At 45.7% G+C, this 22,894-nt stretch overlaps 1 protein-coding gene across 2 annotated transcripts in view; it reads left to right on the plus strand.

Moving 5' to 3' along the window:
• PRRX1 (paired related homeobox 1) overlaps window positions 4,570-22,894 on the plus strand; it is a 78,236-nt gene continuing 59,911 nt past the window's right edge. The window contains exon 1 of one of the 2 annotated variants that reach the window (XM_018060294.1): window positions 4,570-5,963. In XM_018060294.1, coding sequence (XP_017915783.1) covers window positions 5,723-5,963 — 241 coding nt within the window. In that variant the 5' untranslated portion in view covers window positions 4,570-5,722. The remainder of the gene's footprint in view (window positions 5,964-22,894) is intronic. The other variant, XM_018060295.1, reaches the window with a different exon arrangement.

A 22,894-nucleotide genomic window follows, 5' to 3' on the forward strand; every position in this document is an offset into this window, starting at 1 on the left:
GAGTGCATTTGCCAACGTGCAGGTCCCCAGTGTCTTTAGTGGCACATGCAAAGTCAGTGTCCAGTGATCTGAAGAATATACAGCTCCAGTGAAACTGCATTAGGTCGCGCGTGGATATGTTGGGCCTCCCAAACTGTAACAAAATGAACCTATTACCAGCTCACTACTTGGAAATGTGTTTTTAGTCCTACTTTCTTTGATTATTGCAAAATTCCCAAATAATCCAATAGGGCTATTGGATGGGGGTGGGATGGGTAAAAAGCGTTCACCCATGCATAGGAAAAATATTTCTAAAATGCCACTTATGATAAGAACCAGAAGTGGGAGGGCAAAGGAGAGTTTTTTCCAAGTCTGGCATAAAAAGTCAACTCAGAAACACTAAAGTATGGGAATGCTGCAGAATCTATCTTGCATTTTACTCTTTCTCCCTGTTTTTTTTTTTTTGTTGTTGTTGTTAATGAATACATATACTAGAATGTCAACCACGAGGAGGAAAGCATTTCCACCCCTACAGCATGTTATTTGCATGAGGGTGGTATTGTCTTGTTTACATGTCATGGAACCTGTGACCTGTCACACGTGATTATCATGTCAGCTTATGAATATGTCAGAGACTGCAACTCCTGGCTTCCACCTCAGAGGGGAAACTGCCTAGGGTAGGGGGTGGGGGAGCATTCTGCTAGCCAGATGAGGCAGAGTTCTGTCAGCCCCCAGTGCCAGGGAACCCCTGGGCAATAATCAATACCAAACCTAATAATGAATAGGACCACCCAAGGGCACATGGCTGGGAACCAAACCTCCTTCCTACCTTAGTCTGATCTCTTGGCAAGTTTCCTTACTAGTCCCAGATTTCCTCCCACTTACTTGGGGAGGAATCTAGAAACAGGAGTTATTTTTAAAAGGTTAGGGCAGGAGGAAGGGTTGGAAAGCCACTCTCAGATACTGGAGCAGTCATGAGGAAGAGGGTTCCGGTTAATTACACAATCCAGAGCTTCACATTTTAATAATCACTGATGGATGGATGGAAGTCAAGACAAAAGCCAAGGAGAGATCTACACATGTTTGGAGACTTTGAATTAGAAATGCTCTCTTCTAACTCTTCCCCAAAGGAAGTCACATGGGGAAAACAAAGTAGTGATTAGGGAACTACACAGGCCACAGCCTTCTCTGAGGCCTTCTAAGTTCCCAGGCAAAGCCTGCCGCCTACTTGGGAGATGAGCATGTGCTCAGAGCCACAGCTTCTCCTCTTCTGACATCTTTCTGCCAGATGGTTGTTCTCGCATTCTAGAGGTGCTTGGCCCTCCTGGTTCCTGCAACCTGAGCCCAGAGAACTTTGATCCACCAGTTTTCCCCTCCCTCTACCCCTCTGATGAGCAGGACCTGGCGCCTAGAGGAAAGGAGAGGCCAGGTACAGAGACCCTTGGTGCTCAAAAGGAGCTCCCTTGCCTGCCTCTTTGTGCTCGAGGTACCATGTCCCCACTAACTCCAAGGCTGACTCTGAGGGTTCCGGGTCAGCCATCTCCCACCTGGTCAGCTGGCAGCAGGAATGGACACCTTTCACCATTTACCTGGTGAATGAGCTCCTTGCTCACGAATTTCCCTGTAGAGTTATCCCGATCGCTTTTCATTACAATCCAGAATCTCAATACATTACAAATGTTTTGTGTAAACATAATAAGGGTGTGGATCCAACCCACTAGTAATTGTTAATAGAAAAAAAAAGCAAAAAAACCCACAAGGACCTAAACAAACAAACAAAGATCAGTTCTGCAGGATCTGTGCCAGGAGGATTTGCTTTCTTGGGGACCTTCCTGGAGGGTCCTCCCAACTCACCCTTGCTGCCCTAGATCCCTGCGGTGAGAACTCTTGGACTTGGTCTCTGCTGTTGAGGCCTGTGGATACCCTGGAAGGAGTTGCCTTCTGGAGCAGTGAGGAGTCCTGGGGACCTTTCCCACAGGATTTCAAAAAAGCATGCCTGACTGCAAGAGGTGGCGGTGGGAGAGGAGTGCCGCCTGCCTTCAAACCTGGTCCCAACCTGGCATCTCCCTTCCCTTGGACATCCAGGGAGTCTGCCTCTTAGTTCCAACTTCTTCTGGGCTTCAAGGACACTCTGTCTACCTTCTGCCCCTCAAGTAGCCCTCAAATGCCAACCCAGTTCCTGGAGCGGGCCTCCCAGGCTTCGGGACTTAAGCGCAGAACAGACAGCCCCGCTGCGGCAGCCGGACAATCCCGGCACAGTCTGCTGGTATTTGGGCTCTCGGTCCAGAAGACATTTTGGGGAAATATTGCGCATAGAAATGTACATATACATACGCATAAATTACATATTTGGTGGACAAATGTTAAGCAAATGTGTCTGGTGTTTCGCTGAAATTGTTAGCATCTTGGTATTGGCAAGATCGGTTGATAGTATCCCAAGTGGATGATATTAGAGAGCACCTGGTTTCCCTGAAAACACGGCGGAACAGTACTGGAGACGTTCAGTTACGTTTCCAACTGTTCATCTCTTCCCAGTCGCTCGCTACCTCTCGGTTAACAAGCAGGCAGACGGCACACTCTGGACAAGGCAACTTTCTCCGAAGCTCAATCTCCTCTCAAATGACGGAGATCAGTGGGTCTTTGGGGGAAGTGGCAAGTCCTGTGGAGTGTCAGAAGCCTCTGGTTCCTTATCCAGACCTTTGTCACAAAGCGAAGTTCGGTCGGTATCAAGGACGAGAAGAAATAGTAAAACAGAACCATGTAATGAGGGTGGGGGAGGAGGGAAAGGCTAGGGCCTGCTCCATTTCTGGGAAGATTCAGGCTGACTCGGCTGCGGGGACAAACCCAGCGGCTCCTCGCAGTGCGTGGAAAGGAGAAACAGCCCCTCGGCCCTTTCACCCAAGCGCGTGCAGCCGGACGCCGGGTGAAAAGCTCTCTATGAGATAAAGTCGCGTCCGTTCCAGCCGGTGGCACCGACACACGCGGCGCTCGGCTTCAGCGCGCGCAAGCAGTGGTTTTGGAAATCTTCGCGCAAGGCACCCGCCTCCAACGCTCCCACTCCTGCGGGCCCACCCGGGAGCTCGTCCGTCTCCCACCAGCCTCCCGCTAGCCCTGCCGCGCAGCTCGCCCCGGCCCAGACGCGGACAGATGTTTAGACTTGGAGCGGCGACCACTGGGGAGACGGAGCGACGGGCTCGGCGCAATGCGCGACGCTGGCGGGGCTCTGGGGCTCCCGGTCGGGGGTGCGAGCTGGCGGGTGCGGAGGAGGGGGCGGAGGGGGTAACAGGGCGAAGGGATGGAAAGAGGAGGGGGGAGTGGGTGGACTAATGATGAAAAAGTCTTCTCCATCCCGGCTCCTTAATTAAATGCATGGAAAGAACCGAGGCGAGCACATCTGGTTTCAATCTGCAGCCCTTTGATGGCATCAAATGTTCTTTTCCTAGATCAGGGCTGGAAGTTCTGGGCTAACTATGGCCGTTTGGAGCCCAGAAACCATTTACACACACCCGGACCCTTCTTTCTCTCCAGCCCAGCCTCTGGGTTACAGCAGGAAAAGTTTAGTTATCAAGCGAGTGGGGGAATATGTGTGTGTGTGTGTTTAAAGAACATAAAACGCCACAAATAAGCACTTAATATTTTACTTACTCGTCATATAGTAACTCATTTCTAATGAGACTATTAAAGCTGTTACTAAATTCCAACAGGTCATGAAAAAATCCCTCAGCACCTCTCTGTCCTCTGTCAAGTTAGGGCTCAGCAGTCGGACGACAAAGCCTTATCCGTAGATTTAGACGCGGGTTGGTCCACCCCTCTCAGTCCTTCCTCCCCTCCCCCACCCCGCGCCAGCCGGACTGGACCCTGAGCCTCCGTCCGCAGCTGCTCTAGGAGTGCCCTGCTTCCTCCGCATCTGGGCAGCGCGACCCTCTCGGCTTAGCGTCGTAGCCTGGGGAAGCAACCTTGGCCGCACCAAAGAGGTTACGAAATTGGCCAGGGTTGGGGGAAGGGGAGCAATTATGACAAACTCCTAGAGTCCTTTCTTGCAGCTAAATAAATATGTAAATTTCCTACTGCCTGGCCCTGGGATTCCTAGCCGCGCGGAGAGACTCGAATCGATTCAGAGCCTTCTAGATCCCCAACCTGCCTTTAGTCCACGCAAGAAGCGTGGAAGAGCCTTCCATTATGATCGCTCTGGTCATTTTATCACATTATTTAATAGACTCTCTGCAGAACCGAATGTAGCCTTAATCTCCTTGCTCTCTCCCTTGCTCTTAGGAGCTCCTTCCACCCCCACCACCCCTAAATTGTTAGAACAGCAGGAAATGTTATTTTTTTTAAAAAAAAGCAGAGAGAGAAGAAAATTTGATTGAGACAGTTGTGGATTTTTTCCAACAAATTTCCCCGCAGCTGTTATCAAAACATGCAAATGAGATTTTCCAACAGGATCTTAGATCTGGAGGAGTTAATGCCGAAGCAAAATAATCAGCCCGTTTGAAGTGAATGTGGGTTTCAGTTTGTCTTTTCTCCCCGTGATACTATTGCATGGGCATGATAATTAGACCTTTACTTAAAAAATCCAAAGGGGCTCTCTTCCTTTCTTTTCCCCCCCTCTTCTCCCCCCACCTCCCTCTCTCCCTCTCTTGCTCCCTCCCTCTCTCTTTCTCTCTTGCTCAGAAGTTGGCAAAGGGGGTTTTCTTAATCAGACTGTTTTCTGGTCCGAGGGAAAGGAGGAAGAAGGAGATTGTGATGGAGAAAGGGGGTCTGTAAACCGTCAGGCACCGCACAAAGGCTTTGCCACGTAATTACAGGCTCCTATTAAGCCGAGATCTGCCCTCCCAGGGGTCTCCAATTTTCTTGTATTCCCTGCAAAGCCTCCTCTGCATGCCAGTTTGTGCCTTTTGAAGTGCCAGAGAGCTTCTTGATCCAACTGAGAAGGAAAAGGGAGCGCAGTGAGAAGAGGGGGAGAGAGCGAAGGGAACGGGGGAAACCCACTACCACCCTCCTTCGGACTCTTGGAGCCCCCCGCTTTTTTCCCCCCTCCTTACGAAAAGTAAAGTGAGACTCCTGCTCTCCAATACATCTGCAAGACATCACCCTCTCCTCCTGAAACTTTAGTCACTCCTGAGAATCCACAGGAGTGCAGAGAGGGGGAACACGTTTTCTTGAAGATGTTTTAAAGCTGGAACAAGCCTTCTTCTGTTGGTGCTTGAACTCTTGCCTGGGAATAACTTTTTTAACCTTAAAAAAAAAAAAACCCACTTTGATTCTTCTCTCCCACCCCTTCTTCTCTCTTCTTCTGTTTGCCTAACTCCCCCGCCCTGCTGGCCTCTCCTTTCCTCTCTCCCCCTTATTATTATTTTTAGTGCGTGCGTGTGGACGCTTTTGGAGAGCTGGAAGGGATTTTTTTTTTTTCTCTCTCTCCTGACTTGAACATAGGGTGACTTTTCATTTTATTTTTTTGGTGTGGATTATCTCTTTGGATCGCGCCGGACTTGGCCTCAGGAAAGCAACCGAGGCTGTCGAAAGCTGCTGGTGCAGAATTCTCTGCTCTTACAGAAGGGGGTCCCCCGCCCTCTTTCCACTTTTTTTTGTTCTTCCCCTCCTTCTCTCTCTCTCTCTCTCTCTCTCTCTCTCTCCACTCCCCCCCTCTCTCTGCCCCACTCGGCTCCTCTCCCCCCTCGCGCCCACAGCGTTTGGTGTTGATTCGAGCGGGAAAGGGGGGTGGGTGGGATCGGAGGGGAAGACCATGACCTCCAGCTACGGGCACGTTCTGGAGCGGCAACCGGCGCTGGGCGGCCGCTTGGACAGCCCGAGCAACCTCGACACCCTGCAAGCGAAAAAGAACTTCTCCGTCAGTCACCTGCTAGACCTGGAGGAAGCGGGGGACATGGTGGCGGCGCAGGCGGATGAGAGTGTGGGCGAGGCGGGCCGGAGCCTACTGGAGTCGCCGGGACTCACCAGCGGCAGCGACACCCCGCAACAGGACAGTGAGTGAGGGGGCGCATGCCCGCGGATGTGTGTGTGTGTGTGTGTGTACCCCGGATCGGGGGCGGGGGCGTCCGGACTGGGCGGCTGGAGCTCGCCGGGGGCCGGAGGGAGAAAGTTAGGAAAGAGGAGAGGTTGGTGGCAGTGGCCAGAGGAAGAGCCGATCACAGACGGAGGGAAGAGGAGGGCTCCGCCGAAGAACGAGCCCGGGCGGACGCCTGAGGGAGGCTCTGAGGCCCCGGCTGGGGTCAGGGACACTGCCCGCCGCGGACTCTCGCAGAAGCCGGCTGCGCTGCCTCTCTGTCCCGGACGAGCGCGGCTGGCGGATCTTCTCGCCAGCCGGCAGAAAGGGCTGGGCAGGAAAAGGGTCCTAGATCGGTGCAAACTCGGGGAACCCGCCCTGTTTGAGAAGGCATAGGGTTAAGGATGCTGAGTCGGGTCCAGAGGGCTTCTCCTGGGTGGCGTAAGCGGGTTGGAGGGCGGAAGGGACCGAAAAGGCGGAGGGCACCGCGTAAAGCGAGGTAGACCCGCGCTGCTTTCGCGGCGCAGCGCGCGCGGGCTCCGAAGGCCAGAGGTGCCAGAGGGGCGGCCCTGGAGCGCCCGGCTCGAACGCCGTATCCGCTCTCTGTCTAGGAATGTAGCCGACACCTGCCTAAGGGTTTAAGACTCTCGGTAGAATGAAAGGCCTGAATGACACGGGGAAACTCAGACGAAGCAAAGGGAGGGTCCTTTAGGGGTGAAACCCGAGCCGCTGCCCCGCATGGTCCCACACAAGAGAGATGCGCTACGGAGGCCCGGGCTCCAATGCCAAGCCCAGTGTTACATTAGGAGAACTCTCCCTAATAGCTCCAAGATTTCCAGAAAAGTCCATGTAGAGTCTCCTTTTGGCACTCTCCTTGATTGCTATCGCGTCCTCAAGGAACTCTCGCCTTGTTACTAGCTGTGCCTTATAAAACGTGACCTCAGGTATATCCATACGTCCTGGAGGAGTCTATAACAGGCCTGTCACCTGCTTATCCCAGGTGAAATGGGGTTGGATATTTCCTCCTCAAGGTTGCAAGCGTCAGAACTTGGCTGGAAGTTTTTAAATGAGGCTGATCCCTTTCCATGCTATTATTTGCTGACTGCTCTTTCGTCTTGGAACTCAGAGGCTGTGGAACCAGGGAACCCACTGGCAATCTATGATTTTCAAATAACAGTGCCAAGGTCAGACTCTTGGAAAACACGTAGCAAACCAAACAGGATTTAGAAACAGCTGGAAGCAAGTCCTGTGCAAAGTGGTGGGAGAGCAGCGCTGAAACAGGCCACAGGGAGAGCCCATCCCTACCGCAGGCCGCCTGCCCGACGCCCTGCATCCCTGGTCCAGGCCTGGGCTTCCCTCAAAGTATTTTAGCCAGAAGCAAACTAGGGCCCATCCACCCTTCTATGGGCATGGGCAGAGGGTGATGGGGGATCTGACCTAGCCAGGCGCTAGGGAAAAACTGAGGAATGAAGACCCGGTGTCCCCAAGTCCTGGCTAGGTGCAGAGGTGTCCTTGTTGAGGTTACTGGCACCTTCTGGGGAGCTGCTCGCTGGTGGCACAGGCAGGGAGCAAGTTAATAGATGGTGTAGGCACTTGTAGCTCAAGAAAATGCACTGTGAAATAATATTTAAACACTTTACTAGGGAATATTTTACCAACTGAGCTATCAGGGAAGCAAAGAGTAGGGAGAATAGTATTCTGAATTTTCACATGCCTATCACTCAGCTTCATGGCTAATTATTAATCACAGCATTTACCATTATTCAAAGAAGGCTGGAGCCACAACAGAAATCAAGGTCGTGAAGAAACTGCAACACAGAAGGTCAGGGTGCATTGAGGGAGACCAGCCAGGGTTGCTTTGCCCCAGGAGCAAGCAGAGGGCTGTGTAAAGCAGGCCCAGGGTAGGTGGCCAGAGCAAGCGCAGGGTCCACACAGGCCAGAGCTGGAGGGATGATGATGGTTCCTGTCTTTTGACTTTATGTGGATGCAAAGAGAGGAGAGTTTGGGTTCACGGTGGCCTCCTAGTGGGTACCCAGCAAGGCTGGGTTGAAGGAACCAGCTAGGAAGCACCCCTAATCTGAGGTGAGGCTGCAGGCTGGTGTGGGGAGACGACTCAGGGATGGCTTCTTCTAGACCCAGGCCTGAGGCTGCGCTGAGCACGTGGCAACTGTGGGGCGCTAGTTTGCTAGGGGACAGGCAAAGGGCAGCAGGAGTTGGGGACGGTCTGTCCTGAGGAAAAGGGATGAAACCTGTGGGAACCTGCCCAGTTGATACTTGAGTACATCACAGAGTTTCTAGGAGTAAGGAACGACCCTGTAAAAGGAAACTGAGATTCTGGGGGAAAGCATGCTTGAAGAAGAATAGTAGATGAACAGTTCCAGCAGGAGGCCACAGAATGCAGTGTGAGGTGATGGGGATGAACTTTTGGACACCTGGGGCTGAGGAAGTAGCCAAAATCACACACACACCCAAACACCGCCATAGGCCTTGCTTTCTGGGGATGACCAGGGCCCATCTTTCTAACAAATGGGTAGTTGCTTTTAGAAGCCGCGTTTCCTCAATCTCCTTCCCCATCTCTGGGGTGAGAATGAGAGGGTCTGGTAAGTTGAGTGGTAGCAAGTGTTCAGGAGGACCTTTGTCCTTAGTCTTGGGCCCCAACCAGGAGATGCCAAGGAAGCTGTCACAGTTACCCAGAAGTCAGGACTGGTGGAGCGCTGCTGGACTTTCAGTTTGCCGTGGACAGTGAGGCTCAGACTGAGAATCAGAGAAGAGAAGAGTCTCCACGCAGAGGGCAAGAGCTAGGCTTGCCAGCTGCAAGGGACAGAGGATGGCACCAAGAGTCAGGCGCTTTTTGCAGCGTGCTGGGTGTCTACTCCGGAGAAGACAATGGCACCCCACTCCAGTACTCTTGCTTGGAAAATCCCGCGGATGGAGGAGCCTGGTAGGCTGCATTCCATGGGGTCGCCAAGAGTCAGACACGACTGAGCGGCTTCACTTTCACGTTTCACTTTTATGCATTGGAGAAGGAAATGGCAACCCACTCCAGTGTTCTTGCCTAGAGAATCCCAAGGATGGGGGAGCATGGTGGGCTGCCGTCTATGAGTTCACACAGAGTCGGACACGACTGAAGTGACTTAGCAGCAGGGTGTCTACTCAAGTGAGAAACCATAATCTCCTTTGGAGAGATGGAGAACATTTCAATGACCCCTTTTCTTCTCAGAGCTATATAGAAACACGTCCTCCCTAAAGTTTCTATTCAACTCAAATAAGTAAAACAGACTATATTTACACTTGCAATGTTAGATTATTAATTTTGCAGATTTTCCAATTACAAACTGGACCCATCTTAGCAAAGAGGAGCCAAGCACTGTCCAAAGTGAAGGCTTGCCACTAATCTCCTGCAGGCCACACCAAAAGTCTCTTTCCCCCCTTTTTATTCACTACACTTTCCTCTCTGTTGAAGGATTTCTTTCTCCTTTTACTGATATTCCCAACCTAGTAAATTTCTCAAACTTCTGGGTTCAAACACTTTCCGTGATTAAAGAAACGGTTCTTTAACACCGTTAGAAATCCAGTGGCTAATGGGGGAGTGTGGCGTGTGAAGGGTGGGTTGGCGGTATAACAGAGGTAGTCAGGGAGAGGAAAGAGGAACAGGGCATAAAAATAGGCAGACCTACCCCTAGGAGGACGGTGCATCCCGCTGTCATTTCTTAATCTGAACTTCTGCAAACTCTTAAAAAAGCGCCTGCCTTCCACGTTCCCAACCTCTAAATTAGTGAAACCAGATTGTCCTAATAAGACCTTTTGTTGGAAACACATGTAGTCATAAAAAGGTAGACGGAAAGTCAATTAGACACGCGCGCGCACACGCACGCATTCACAAGGCGGTGCTAAGTGTGCACAGGGAGCAGCTGGGCCCCGGGCCGCTGTGCGAGGCAAATACAGAACAGCGGCGCGGGGAAATCGATTTGTCACAAAGGGAGAGGTGTAAACGCGGCGCGAAGGAATCACCCGCCCATCCCGCCTAACGCACTCCCGGGGGCCTACTTCGGCACGCTCTTCAAGGCCAGGGAAACGCTCTGGAGAGCACCGGGAGCTCCCCTGTTGGAATTCACAGCGGAACATCGGTCCCCTCCGGACTCTGTATTTGCAACACCTATGGCGCCAGAAATCTTCTGCGGCAACACCCCGGGAACCTGGAGCCGGTGCCGCCCCTCGGAATTTGGGCCTCAGTGATCTCGATTCAAGGGGAAGTCAACGAAATACACCGTTTTAAGCGTAGCCTGGAAATATTTTTTTCTCTTTAGAGGAGGCAGTGAAATCCAGGATCAAGAGAGGTCACTGAGTCCCCAGCGTCGAATGTCAAGTCCAGAAAAGATGTTGTGAGTCTTGTTTATCTCACATGCAGGAGCGAGGGGCTGAATGGCCTCAATATTTCGAAGAAACTGACAGGCTAGTAACTTCCTCCCGCTTTGGAGCAAGGGCGCTTGGAGTTTGAAGCGTCGGGGAGGTGAGCCTCTAAAATCCGAGGCCCCGGCTGCCAATACTCCCCGAGGGTCCAGATCCCCCAATTTCAGAAGTCTGAGAGTCACTGGCTCTATCGTACATTTTACCGAGGAGGTCCTGGCGAGACTCCGGAGAGCCTTTCTCTCACCTTGGGCGTCACGCAACCCTGCGTTTTTGCTAGGCAACCTTAACTTTCCCCTGGCGAGCTCAGTTCAGAACGGGGGGCGTCGGGTGGGCAGCAACAGGTCACACGGGTCCCTGCAGTTCCTTCGTCTTCCCAGGGGCGTCATTTTAGATTTTACGACACGGGTAAATAAATCATCTCCAAATCAACAAGTCACCCCCCTCCCGCCCCTTGCGAAAAAAAATCCTCAGCAATTTCAGAGCCAAAATTATGTTCCTACTTCACCGGCTCAGATCCCCTCAGATACGAATTTTGAACGTTGCTCTGGCCAGTAGCCACCTCCAGGAACATTACATTTGTTCACTTTTAAATAACATCTATAGATTATCAACGATGAGGATCTCTAGACCACTTTGATTTCTCCTTTAAAAAATGTGTTTCTTTTACGGTTCCTCTCCCCTATCTTGTTTGCCTGCTCCCTCTCTTTAGCAGGGCAAACCGTCTAAGCAGACCTGTAGCTCCGGGAGAACCCCAGTCCTTTGCCCGAGCAAGCGTCAGGGCCTCGGGTACAAGGAAGTTGCAAATATGTGCGCGCCTGTGCGTGCGAACTTCGCGTGCCTCCGGTTTCTGGCGGTGCGCACTTTCAATGACTCTCAGAATATGTATTTATTTTTTACCCTTTAGTAGAGATGGGTCAGTAAAAGCCATAAGAAGTACAAGTTTTAGGAATGGGGGAGTGGATTTGTAGAAAAGGAGATAAGGCTTGCATTGTGCTCATATTTTTCTTTGCAGAGGGTGGAAGAGCTTTGGAGGGAGGGCTGACAATCCTTCCGGGGAACAAAAACGGAGGTTCAGCATCCTCCATACAAGTGATTTGTAAGTTCAACCAACAGGATCCTCAGAGAATTCCTCCGAGCTAGGAATCCCGACATTTACTGGAAAAATTTCGGTAAAGGTCCAATTCCCAGTTGCCACTTGGTGTGGCAACATTTACAGAACTACCTGTGATTGCGCTCGATTGTAATCTGATTGGACGGTTTTTTCTTTCTTTCTTTCTTTCTAATTGAGGTTTTAATTTAAGGTGGGGCAAGCGCCAGTCCCATAGGTTTGGTGCCCCCCAACTTTTAAAAAATTCAAAGAAGATGCACATGTCAACAGCATTATTATTTATACACAAGATTTTGGATTCTTATAAAATCAAATAGTTTGATGAGCAGGTTAAAAACACTCAATTAAAAACCAACCATCTCAAACAGTAAATAATAGTATCAACAAACCACCACGACTTCCTTTTCTTTGAATGCTGTTTGTTATAAAATCAATAAATGCGGAGATACAAGGTCGAGATGTTTGAGGGACAGTCATCGGTGTTTAGCGGTCAGAGGGTTTGATTTTCACGTATGAAAATTTTTGAGCAAGGAGTCTCCACCGTGGTCTGAATATTAGCAGATTCTTGGCATCCTCATTTGTCTAATTTAGTGAGGCAGCCTGAAGGAAGCAGTCATACAGAGAATTATGGGCTATCAATTTTAGGTTTAAGACTAAAAGAAAGAAAAAAAACCCCACTACATTTCACTTGTCCTGGAACCACTTTTCTTGATGAAAAAATATTTGGGAAGCCGATTATAGGGGCAATAGCCACTTTAGGGGAGGGGAAGGGGAACAAAGGCACACGTGGTGGTGGGTTAGGGAAATTTTATGAAAGAAAATAAAGAAAACATGTCAGAACAAATCAATCACAAACACAAGTGACTTCTCAGAGGAGTCTGAGGACAAGCAGAGTCAAGGATTCCGCTGTTCCCCCTGAAGCTCTCAAATGCAGGAATTTATGTAGGTCTGAGTTAGGACCAGAATGCTGTCTTTGGGTCCTTGGGGCACCGGATGGCCCAGTTGCTTTGCTGCACTACCATAATGAGGGAACTCTAACTCTTAAGAACTTTGGGCCTCCTTTTTGCCATAATTGGTTTCCCCCAGACTCAGCTCCAAAGGAGAAATATGTTTGAAAAAATGTGAATCCCCAGGACCCGAGTTATGAGAAAAGACAGGGACAGCTTCTCTGGTTCCTATTTTGTCTACTTTCATGGGGTTATTTGCAAGCGATTAGAAAGGTTCTTAACAAGCGGATGAGAGACTGTAATGAAACTTTCATGCAGAAATGGCGATCGATCGCACTGGCCAGAACTGCAGACTCTGACTCTTTTTCGCCGAGTGGGTTGCAGGAGATGTGGCGGAAGAAGTAGAGTGAAGGAAAATTAATTCAGTAAATCAGCAAAGATAAATAGAGCCATAGTATTTTAGATTTTAAAGTTCTCCATCTCTGCTGGCCTGGACAAAGATGCAATCCCCCGCCCCACCCCACCTCAGCCCTGGTCCTTCCAATTCCAAGGGTGCTGGGGCGCAGCTCTCAGCTAGATCGAACTCTTGAGCTTTCCTAGAAGCTCTTTTCCTTGCTTTCTCTCGCCGAAAGGGGGTGCATTCCTCCCAGGTCAGGGCTGGAACTTAACCCCCGCCTTCAAAACCTCTTGGGTGCCAGCAGGAGGGAGAGACATTACTGGAAGACCCCTCTACACAAGTAGCAAGAGATGGGAGATATCACTAGACTGCTAAACTGTATGCTCCACATGCGTTTTAATGGAAACAACTTCTTTGCAATGAAAATGGTGAGGATTCCAGGCTTAGCAGAAAGAGGCAGGAGGAGAGTGGGACTAGATGACCCTGGATAAGTGGGTGATTGGGTGGGTTCCATGGGGAAGGAGAAGGTTTGTCCCTGTGGAGGTGGGTGAGACTTTACTGTAGATGAACTCCAAGTATTTAAAGAAAGAGGGGCAGATTTGAGAGATAGGGAGCTAGCCGTATCAATGAGACACTGCAAAATGGCCACAGAAACCCTCATAGTACCTGGAGTCCTTAGATGGGGCAGAGCTTTGGCCACCTTAGAGTTCCTTTTCCCCTCAAGGGAGAACAGTAGCTGCCCCCACTGTCTTGCGTGTGCATGCAACTTGGGCATTTCCAACCCCTGTATCTGACTCCTGGTCTCCACTGATCCTTCCTTTTGGGGCAAGAGTTTCAAGAGACTTAAGGGAAAGATGAGGATAGAACTTTAGCAAGTCTTGGGATTTTTCTGCTTCTCTCTTGGATTATTTCTCACTCTTTGACCTTGCAGGGTCAATAGGACAAGTCAATGCTGGGAAAAACAAAGTGGCAGAATGAATATTTTGTCTTCTTAGCATCCATGGTGGTTAATACATACTTTCCAAGATAATCTTGAGCTTGGTTATTCACTAGAAACAGAAGCATGAGGCCAGAACTGGAAGGGAAATTGCTTTCCCACAAACCTTTGTCTGAGAGTAAGAATGTTTACCTCATTCACTTAATTTCTCACCATCAGCCATGTCATTATGTTTTAAAGGACCTCACAGGGCTGGAAGGTGGTGTAGTTACAAATAAGCATAAAAACAGATGGGTGCTCTTCCAGTGCTCTGAATACATACGGGAAGGCCAAATCTTTTCAAAGACAATTGAGATATACAACTTAAAGGCCAAGGGGCCCAACTCAATAAAAATTTGAGCCAGAATATGCTAAGTTCAATCAGCTTGACTATGCGCAAAGTGAAGGGCCTAGCTAGCACTTTGTATATATACAGAGAACCACGTTTTCTCAAGATTCCATTGTATTTATTCACACAAAGTCATGCTAGTCTGCAAAGGGTTTAGTAGAATTGGCTTGGGCCTGGTGAGTGGTAGGGAGACGGTGTCCTGCCCTTCTGAGCTTATCCATCATCCTTTCCTTTGAATTCATTCCCTGTACCCCACCTGGCTATCCACAACCTGCGTGCTGCAGAAAACACTGGTGCCTAGAGGCCACACGCTAAGTCACTTCAGTTGTGTCCGACTTTTTGTGACTCCATGGACTGTAGCCCACCAGGCCTCTCTGTCGATGGAATTCTCCAGGCAAGAATACTGGAGAGTTTTGCCATGCCCTTCTCCAGGGGATCTTTCCAACCCAGGGGTCCAGAAGCCTCTTAAATCTAGAATCCTTAGAAAAGATGAGGACTTTTGATCAATAATGTACCAGGCATTTTCTCGTATTTGTCCTCTCTAACAATTCATTTTGTAGTGGCCTAGTTAGAGACTTCATGGGGATTGAGGTTTGGGGAACTGGTTACTAGTCTGTTTCTTTTACAAGTAACTCATAAATATGTGAAGTTGAGTATTCCAATGGAAACAGGCATTGAATCTAAATCTTCATAACTGGGCACTGACACATATCACCATTAATCCAGACTGGAAGGTGACACTAAATAATTACGTACATTGTGCCTTTTCTTTCAATTTTCTATCTGTGCTGCTTCCATAAATACTGGATTATAGCAGTCATATAGCGCTGGGACAGGTGGCAAACTCTCGTCTGTGCTCAGTAAATGTTTATTAAGTGATAGAATGAGCTCCCCAAGTTTAGTGGATCCCCTTGCCAACCTAATGTAAGAACTAGGTCCCCTCCCCTCCTCTTCCCACTCTAAACCCTTTAAAGGCTTTAGAGATCTCCTCTGTGTTGTGTGCTTAGTTGCTCAGTTGTGTCTGACTCTCTGCAACCCCACGGACTGTAGCTTGCCAGGCTCCTCTGTTCATGGCTTTTTCCAGACAAGAATATTGGAGTGGGTTGCCATTTCCTTTTCCAGAGATCTCCTCTAGGCTCACCATTTTAGTAACCATCTATATACAAATGATTCCCAGTATATATCTTTAAGCACCCCCCCTCCTTGGAGCTGCAAATCTGTGTATGCAGCTACCTATACATTTCCATTTGAACAGCACAAAATGCTTCAACCTCAAAACAACCAAAACATGGCATCAATGAGCTCCTTTTCCCAATCTTATCCTCTCATAGCTTTTCCTATTTTCCTGTATCAAAACATGTGGTTGCAATACTCAGAAACTTTGGACTCATCCTTGACTCCTTCCTTCAAGCCTCTGTTCAATCCTACTCTAAATGCCAACAAATTTCTCGAGTCACTTGAATTCATCTCCTTTTAAAATCTTTAAAATATCTCACTTGCTCGCTAAGCCATCTTCCTAACTTATTGGGTCTCCCTGCATCCATTCTTGTCCTCCTCTATGTAGATGATGACAGAGTGTGGATATAATAGATCTTCAAAGAATATTGGCTGAATGAATGAGTGAATGTTAGTGCATTTTTTACAACATGTATATATTTGAAAAAATCATGGCTCTCCCCCTTCTTTAGAATTCACAATTGCTTTTCATTCTTTCCTAACTTAAGACCAAATTTTTGTCCTGTTCTTTTAAAAAAAAATCGCTCTTTACAATCTATATTTTTATCTCTGCCCCAGCAATCTCCTCATTCACACATACGCATGCAGATTTGAACCATTCCTCTACTTTTCCCTGGTGTGCTAGTTAGGCTAGTCCATGTACTCTAGTCTCTTTTCTGATTCTTTGACTTCTGGTCTGAAATGTCCCTGCTCTGTGGCTCTTTTGTCCAAACCCACCCATGCTAGCTTTCAAGGTTCTGCTCCCATGATGTACTTGCAACACCTTTGACTGCCTCTTTCAGACCAAGCAAATCCCTTTTTCGGTGCTTACTGTAGAAATAATCAGTTCCTGTGCAAATAAACCTTAATTCTTTTCTAAATATTTTGTGATTGTTAATTTACTTTGAGAAGTTTCTTAAGATTACAGACTTTTTTTTTAGGAGGGGAAAAGATTTATTCCACAGTTTCAGTACACAAATAAATCAAATACATAATTGCGGGGAGAAATAGATAGTTGCTTCCACTCAATTGGAAGCATTGAGTGGTTCTTCTGTTTATGAAATCTTTAGTGCAAGTAATTTTTAAAATATGAATAATACCTAACTGCGATTCAGGCTTATTTTAGAAAATGTATTATTTTATATTAAAAAGTTTTAGCGAGAAAGTCAAGTCACTTATATTTCACCACCCTGAGGTAGACGCAGGTAACAGTTTAATATTAAAGTATTTCTTTTTATCTTTTGCACAAAGCTTGTATTAACATTCTTGATGGCCAATTGAAAAAAATATTCCAAAGATTGTGTTTCGCCCAAATTAAGAAAACACACACACTGAACCCACTTGCTCTCACCGAAAAGTTAAACAAACACACAAACAACAAACAAAAGCTCTCCAAAGATGATGAGAGCTGTGACATCACAGTTATTTCCCAGCGTTCTCAAGTTCCATTGGGTACATTTCCAGCAGTAAAGACCTTCTGAGTAAACAGTTTCTTTTTCTTTTCTGCTTGTTCTAGCTGGGAACCTTCCCTAGACATGAGCACATGTCTCCTTTAGAAATTGGAAAAGCCTGCATAATACCTAAAGGACATTCCGAGACCACAGTTGGAGAGCTACTGCTCAAAAAAATTCGTTTTTACATGATTTAGTGAGGAAAAGTACCACAAAGCAATTGCAGAGAAAATATCTTAAGGGACTGAAAATTTTCTATTATTGTAGATCCCTGGATCTTAACTTTCTTTTATTAAATGTTTTGAGACTCATACATGTTTTTGTAGAAAAAGGAGGAGGAAAACGATATTTTTCTGTACCCTGCAGAATGATGATCAAGTTGGATAATGACCTATTCCAGCACACAGTAGTGTGTTTTGACAGAGAAAGAAGCACTTAGCAAAATCAAAGATAATGCATTTATCCAGATATGAAAGTCGGCAGTCCCCCAGCCCTTACTTAAAGTGATAATTGCAGAGAAAATATAAATTGTTATTATGAAGTCTGTGTAAAAATCATTCCCAGGCAAGTTTATGTTGAAACATTTGCCTGATGAGTGCAAATATTTTCTTTAGGGTAAGAATTAGCAAGTGATATAACGGCATATGGAGCAAAATTTTAAAATTATTAGATAGAGCTAAATAATTCACCTTCTTCCTTCTCATGAGAAAGGGGGAACAGGGAGAGTAATCATCATTTTTGAGGACTAAAAACCACACTTGCCCAATAAAAGTTTCTGCAGTTTCCCACATTGCCTAGTTCTAAAGGAGGGGAAAAAGAGAACCACCCAGAGCGCTTTGCCTACAACCAGATGTGCTGTTCAGCTGCTCTAATCCTCAAGTTCGAGGGAAGACCACAGGATGAATCCTCCACACATTTAAGAAATAAAATGTAATTTGGTTCATTAATCATGAAACTGAAATCTGCAGTCTTGCTACACATATTTCAAAGGCTGAATCTCCTCTGACAAGAGAAAGAGAAAATAATATCACTGCATGTTTGACTGTTAGGAGTCTGTTCTCAGCTTCCCTCAGGGAAGAAGAGATTTTTCTGTATATGATCATTTTTTACTCAAAATACATGAAGTGTTATTTACATTTATAACTTTTTCCCCTTTACCCTAACATTCTCCTTTCTCAGGGTGGTGTTGTCTGCACTGTTTTGGATTTTTTTTTTTTTGGTTAGAAGATTCAAGGCTACCTTGAACAGCCAGGAAATTCCAGCTGTGTTCGGGTAGGCCTTAAAAGTACAATAATTTAAACTGCAGTAATATACGCAGACTGCTGGTTTATTTAATTCTTTCCCTTTATTCCTTGTATAAATTGATGACCTACTTTGTCTTAAAGGATTAATAACATTAATAAGAAGAAGGATAAAGTGAGATAAAATATGAAACTACTTCACAGACTCTAGCAACATATGCCAGCGCTATTATGTTTTATAAAGGCAATTCTAAGAAGTGAGTTGGGATCACATAATTCTTTTTATTTTACAGATAAAGAAACTGTGGCTTGGAGAATTTTAGTGAACTACTGTTGAATGCCTTGAATCTCTCTCTCCTGATTCCATTTTATCTTTTTTTTTTCATTGTGTCCCACCACCTTTGACGTCAACCAGATTCTTTTAGATACATTACTGTCTAGGGAAACAACACTGAGTTAGGAGGGTGACGCCAGCATGCCTCTTCATGGTACACAGCTGTGCTGCACAAATCTCTTTTAATTCTTCTGACTCTTATTCTTTGTTATAAACTGGGCATATAACTTCCACCATAAACTGTGCCTATCTTCCTCATGGGAATGTAGCAGGCCAAAAAGATATTGCGTTTGTAAAAATATTTGAGAAATAAAGGGCTAAATTTATGTACGAGTTTGACACGACTGAAGCAACTTAGTAGTAGTAGTAGTAGTAGTAGTATATGATAAGGAATACTAAAGGAGGCTTTTCTAAGTTAACAAATAAAGATCAAAAATAAGAATGCATTTCAATACATTTAAACTCTGTTCTCAGAAACAAGAATATTTAATTTAGATTTAGGGACACTAGGAGATTCAGAGCATCTTACTTTGTTTCTAGATAAATCCATGTTAAATGATGGTTCCATTATTTAATTACTGGTTGACTTTAGACAACTCTCTGGGTCTTGGTTTTCTTATCAAAAGAACTGGCACATTAATATCTATCACTCGGGTTTATTGTTTGGAATGATGAGATAATGTAAACAAAGACCCCAGTGCTTTACTTCCCTTCTCCCTAAATGCTTGCCCTTTCCCTGTTCTGCACTTCAACAGCATCTCTGAGAAGTTCAAGCTCAGTTATGTGTTCAGTGTGGTTTCCCAATCCGTGCTGGAGGCCATTTTATGTCATTGAAATTAGGACTATTCCCATCCTCCAAAAGTCACAGTCTTACGTCATACCCCTTACCGAATGACTAGGGAACATCCGTTTTTGATCTACAGTTAGGAGCTTATGCCTTACAATTTTTAGTGACACTCCTAAGACCACACCATAAGTTGCTGCAGCTCCAGGAGTCTGGCTCAGACATTCCTGACTAAGGTTATTCCTTTCAGGTCAATCTCCCCTTCTTTGGCATGAAACAGTATTGCACATCTTTTTAAAGTTCGAGATGGCATCAACCTCTCATATCTCCATGTACTTCATCCATCACTGCAGACTTTTATTGTGACCGAAGAAAACAAATACCCACCCTCAATGTAGACATTGAATTTAATTATGACATATGCTTAGGATACCAGGTGTCAAGACTTCTTATCCAGACCTGACACAGCCAGTAAGTTTCTAGGAGGCCAATCATGTTACAGTTTCTCTGTGGTATAATATCTGTAACGTAGCTAACTCTCTTACCACTCCTCTGAGGTTTCTGTGGGGTTTACTTAATATTTTTGCACATGAATAATATCATGTTAACTGTGATTATACATAAAGTTGCTATTCTTTTTGCCAACTTAGACTTCCTAACCAGTTGAGTAAGATAAACATTCTGTTCTCAGTTTTATATGTGACCTGCTTTCATATGTATGGCTTTGAAATCTGATAAACTTGGAAGACATACAGACTGCATTTCTATATCATGAAGCATCCAAGACTTTTTTTTCTTTTCCAAGCAGTTAACGATTAACTCCCCCTGGCATTCTTCCATAGCAGAACAGCATGGCTAATGCTTGTGGTGCATGAAGAGAAAATGGGTCACTGTGGGTGAGGCACTTTGATGACGGTTTACTGCAAGGCTTGTGTGCTAGATGTCTAGAGAAGCAGGGTGCCATATATCTTCTGCACACGATAGATGAGAGATTATCTCCTAAACATACTCAGTAGTTATTAGTCAGAGATTAGGAGCATAGCTCTGTCAGGATTATTGGTTCTGACATATGGAAAAATGTTTGTGTGTTTGCTAAAAGTACTTTGTGCACTTTACAGTATTTGGGGGTGTAGATAACTGGCTTACTGCTTTCCTTTAGGAAACATGTAGTCCTCATCTAGGAAAATTGTCCTTTGGTCTTTGTAGTATTCCGTTCTTTCTCCTGTATATGTCTCTCCCACGAGCAGTTCATTTTTAATGATTTGGAGAAAAAGGATGAAGAGAAATAAACAGATAATTTGATTCTTTCCCTAATGTGTTTGCAATCTAATCCGGTATGTCTTTTTAAAAATTTTATTTCATTGATTAATTTATTTTTGGTTGTGCTGGATCTTCATTGCTATACTTGTGAGTGGGGGCTACTCTCTTAGTTGTGGTGTGTGGGATTCTCATTGTGGTGGCTTCTCTTGTTGTGGACCAGAGGCTCTAGAATGCGTGGGCTTCAATAGTTGTGACACACGGGCTCAGCAATTGTGGCTTCCGGGCTCTAGGGCACAGGCACAGTAGTTGTGATGCACGGGCTTAGTCGCTCCCTGGCCTGTGGGATCTTCCCAGATCAGGAATCAAACCCATGTCTCCTACACTGGGAGGTGGATTCTCCACCACTGAGCCACCAAGGAAGCCCTAATCCTGTATATCTTAAAGTGTGTTGCCTAACTCACCCATGTGCATCGAAAGAAAAAGTCTTAAAATGCAGATTCCAAGACCCCATCCACACCCAGTGAGTCAGAATCTCACAAACATCTGCATTTTAAATATCCTGGATGGTTTTTATACATCGCAAAGTTTGAAAACACTGACGTACACAACTTTCTCTCATAGTAATTGGTATCAAATGATGTGTTTCTTTGTGGCATCTACTGTGTAATGTGTTTTCCATTGTTATTTAACTCTCCCTAAGTGTCAATCTTATCTTTTTAACCAGGTGTAATGTAGTTTTGAAAAAAGGGCAGAGAGGCAGATATTTTATAACTTCAGAGTGCTTAGCACAGTGTTTTTCATGTTGTAGATGGCTTAATAAAAAGCAGTTATTTAAAAAAATAAATGATGAACAAAGTGGGAGATAAAAAAAAAATACATAGAGCACTCACTAGGTGCCTGGCACTGTTTTAAATACTTCACATAAAACAAAGAAAAACAGTTTGAGGCAATTATATGGAGTTGTAAAAATCCCAACTGTGATGAATTTTCAGTGATTGTTATCTCAGCTCTTCTGGGAGAAAAGCATGTGTCATAGAAGGGGCAGTCTATCACACAGATACTAATATTTTCAATTACACTTTAGTTTTAGGTAAGCTTTCAGATGTAACTATTGCACATTTAGAAAGTTATAATTCTGTATTTAATATCTTATTGTCTTACAAAGTTCTTCCTTCCTTTCTGATGGTGGATAAAGCACAGGTTTTCTAATATTATGCAATTTTGTGTACTTCTACATGGTCTGAGGAAGCTAAAGTTTAATTTACCCTTTTTTCAGACATTGTGGGAAGGTTGTATTTTGAAATTTCAACACTACTTTTCCAAGTTTGCCATGCTTAGAGACAAATTTATTCCATTAGTGGGCACATACATTAGCTTGGCGCATACTAAAGTTACATCTCAAATGTCTCCTTTTAAGGTGTGCGCCAGGGTTTTTGCCCTAAATGGACTTTTCTGTTAAATGTCAGGCTTTGCTTTTTTTCTAATGAAGTATATGTAAGTCATAGATTGCTGTCCAAAGAGTGTGTGGGGAGATGTGGATAGCCTTTTAAATGACAGATCATTCAGTTAAAAAGGAGTTGCATTTGGAAAAGCAGGGTTAGTGTGATTTTTAGAAAGCTCAGAGGAAGAGAACAAGAAAGGAGGGCCTTTGCAGCCATGAGAGGGACAAAAAGCAAGGGGAAAGCTTTCCTGGAGTCATAGCTGCAGCAGAGACTACTGCTGAGTTAGAGGCCTCGAAGCCCATCTGGGATCCTTTGGTGACATAAACTTTGCTCTAGCGGTTTATGACATCACTGGAACCCCCTGAGTGGAATTACAACTCCATAATTCACAGTTAGCTGTTGTTTATTTTATATTTAATCATTTGTGGAGCATACTGGCAGTATACTCAGGGGAACTATGTGGTTATGCTCCTGCAAATCTTGTTGTTGCATAATTAAGTACGTCAGAAGTAATTCTCCAGTGTCATAACATCCCATATTTCAGGTCTTGCAGATGCTGGCCTTGCTTGTGATTGTCCTGAAAACTCTTTTTGTTGACTCACCTTATCAATGAGTTTTCCTCTGAGCCGAACAGTTACAAAAGGCAGCTGGGCTTCCTGGTTTAAATGATTTTCTGAGTAGCAAGCATAATGCTTCTATAGAAAACAATACTCCCTTATGTGATATCAATTTTTATAGTGTATCTGTAAAATGTGCTTCCATTCCTATTAACCCCAAAGAATGTAAAATGTATCAATGAGATAACGAAGAAGGTTCTTGGATTAGTAAAGTGAATTTAGATTAGTCTCTCTATTTCCTTGTGTTTGGCCCTGCGGCTCAGAGATGATCCCACTTTAATGTCTTTGGATTTTTTCAATGGAGGAAGGGAGATAAAGGAAAGATATTGAGATTCGTTGAGCACTCACCATGAGCAGGTACTGTGCTGGGTGATTTATAC

This window comes from Capra hircus, chromosome 16, assembly GCF_001704415.2.
Source record: "Capra hircus breed San Clemente chromosome 16, ASM170441v1, whole genome shotgun sequence".
Lineage (NCBI taxonomy): Eukaryota > Metazoa > Chordata > Mammalia > Artiodactyla > Bovidae > Capra > Capra hircus.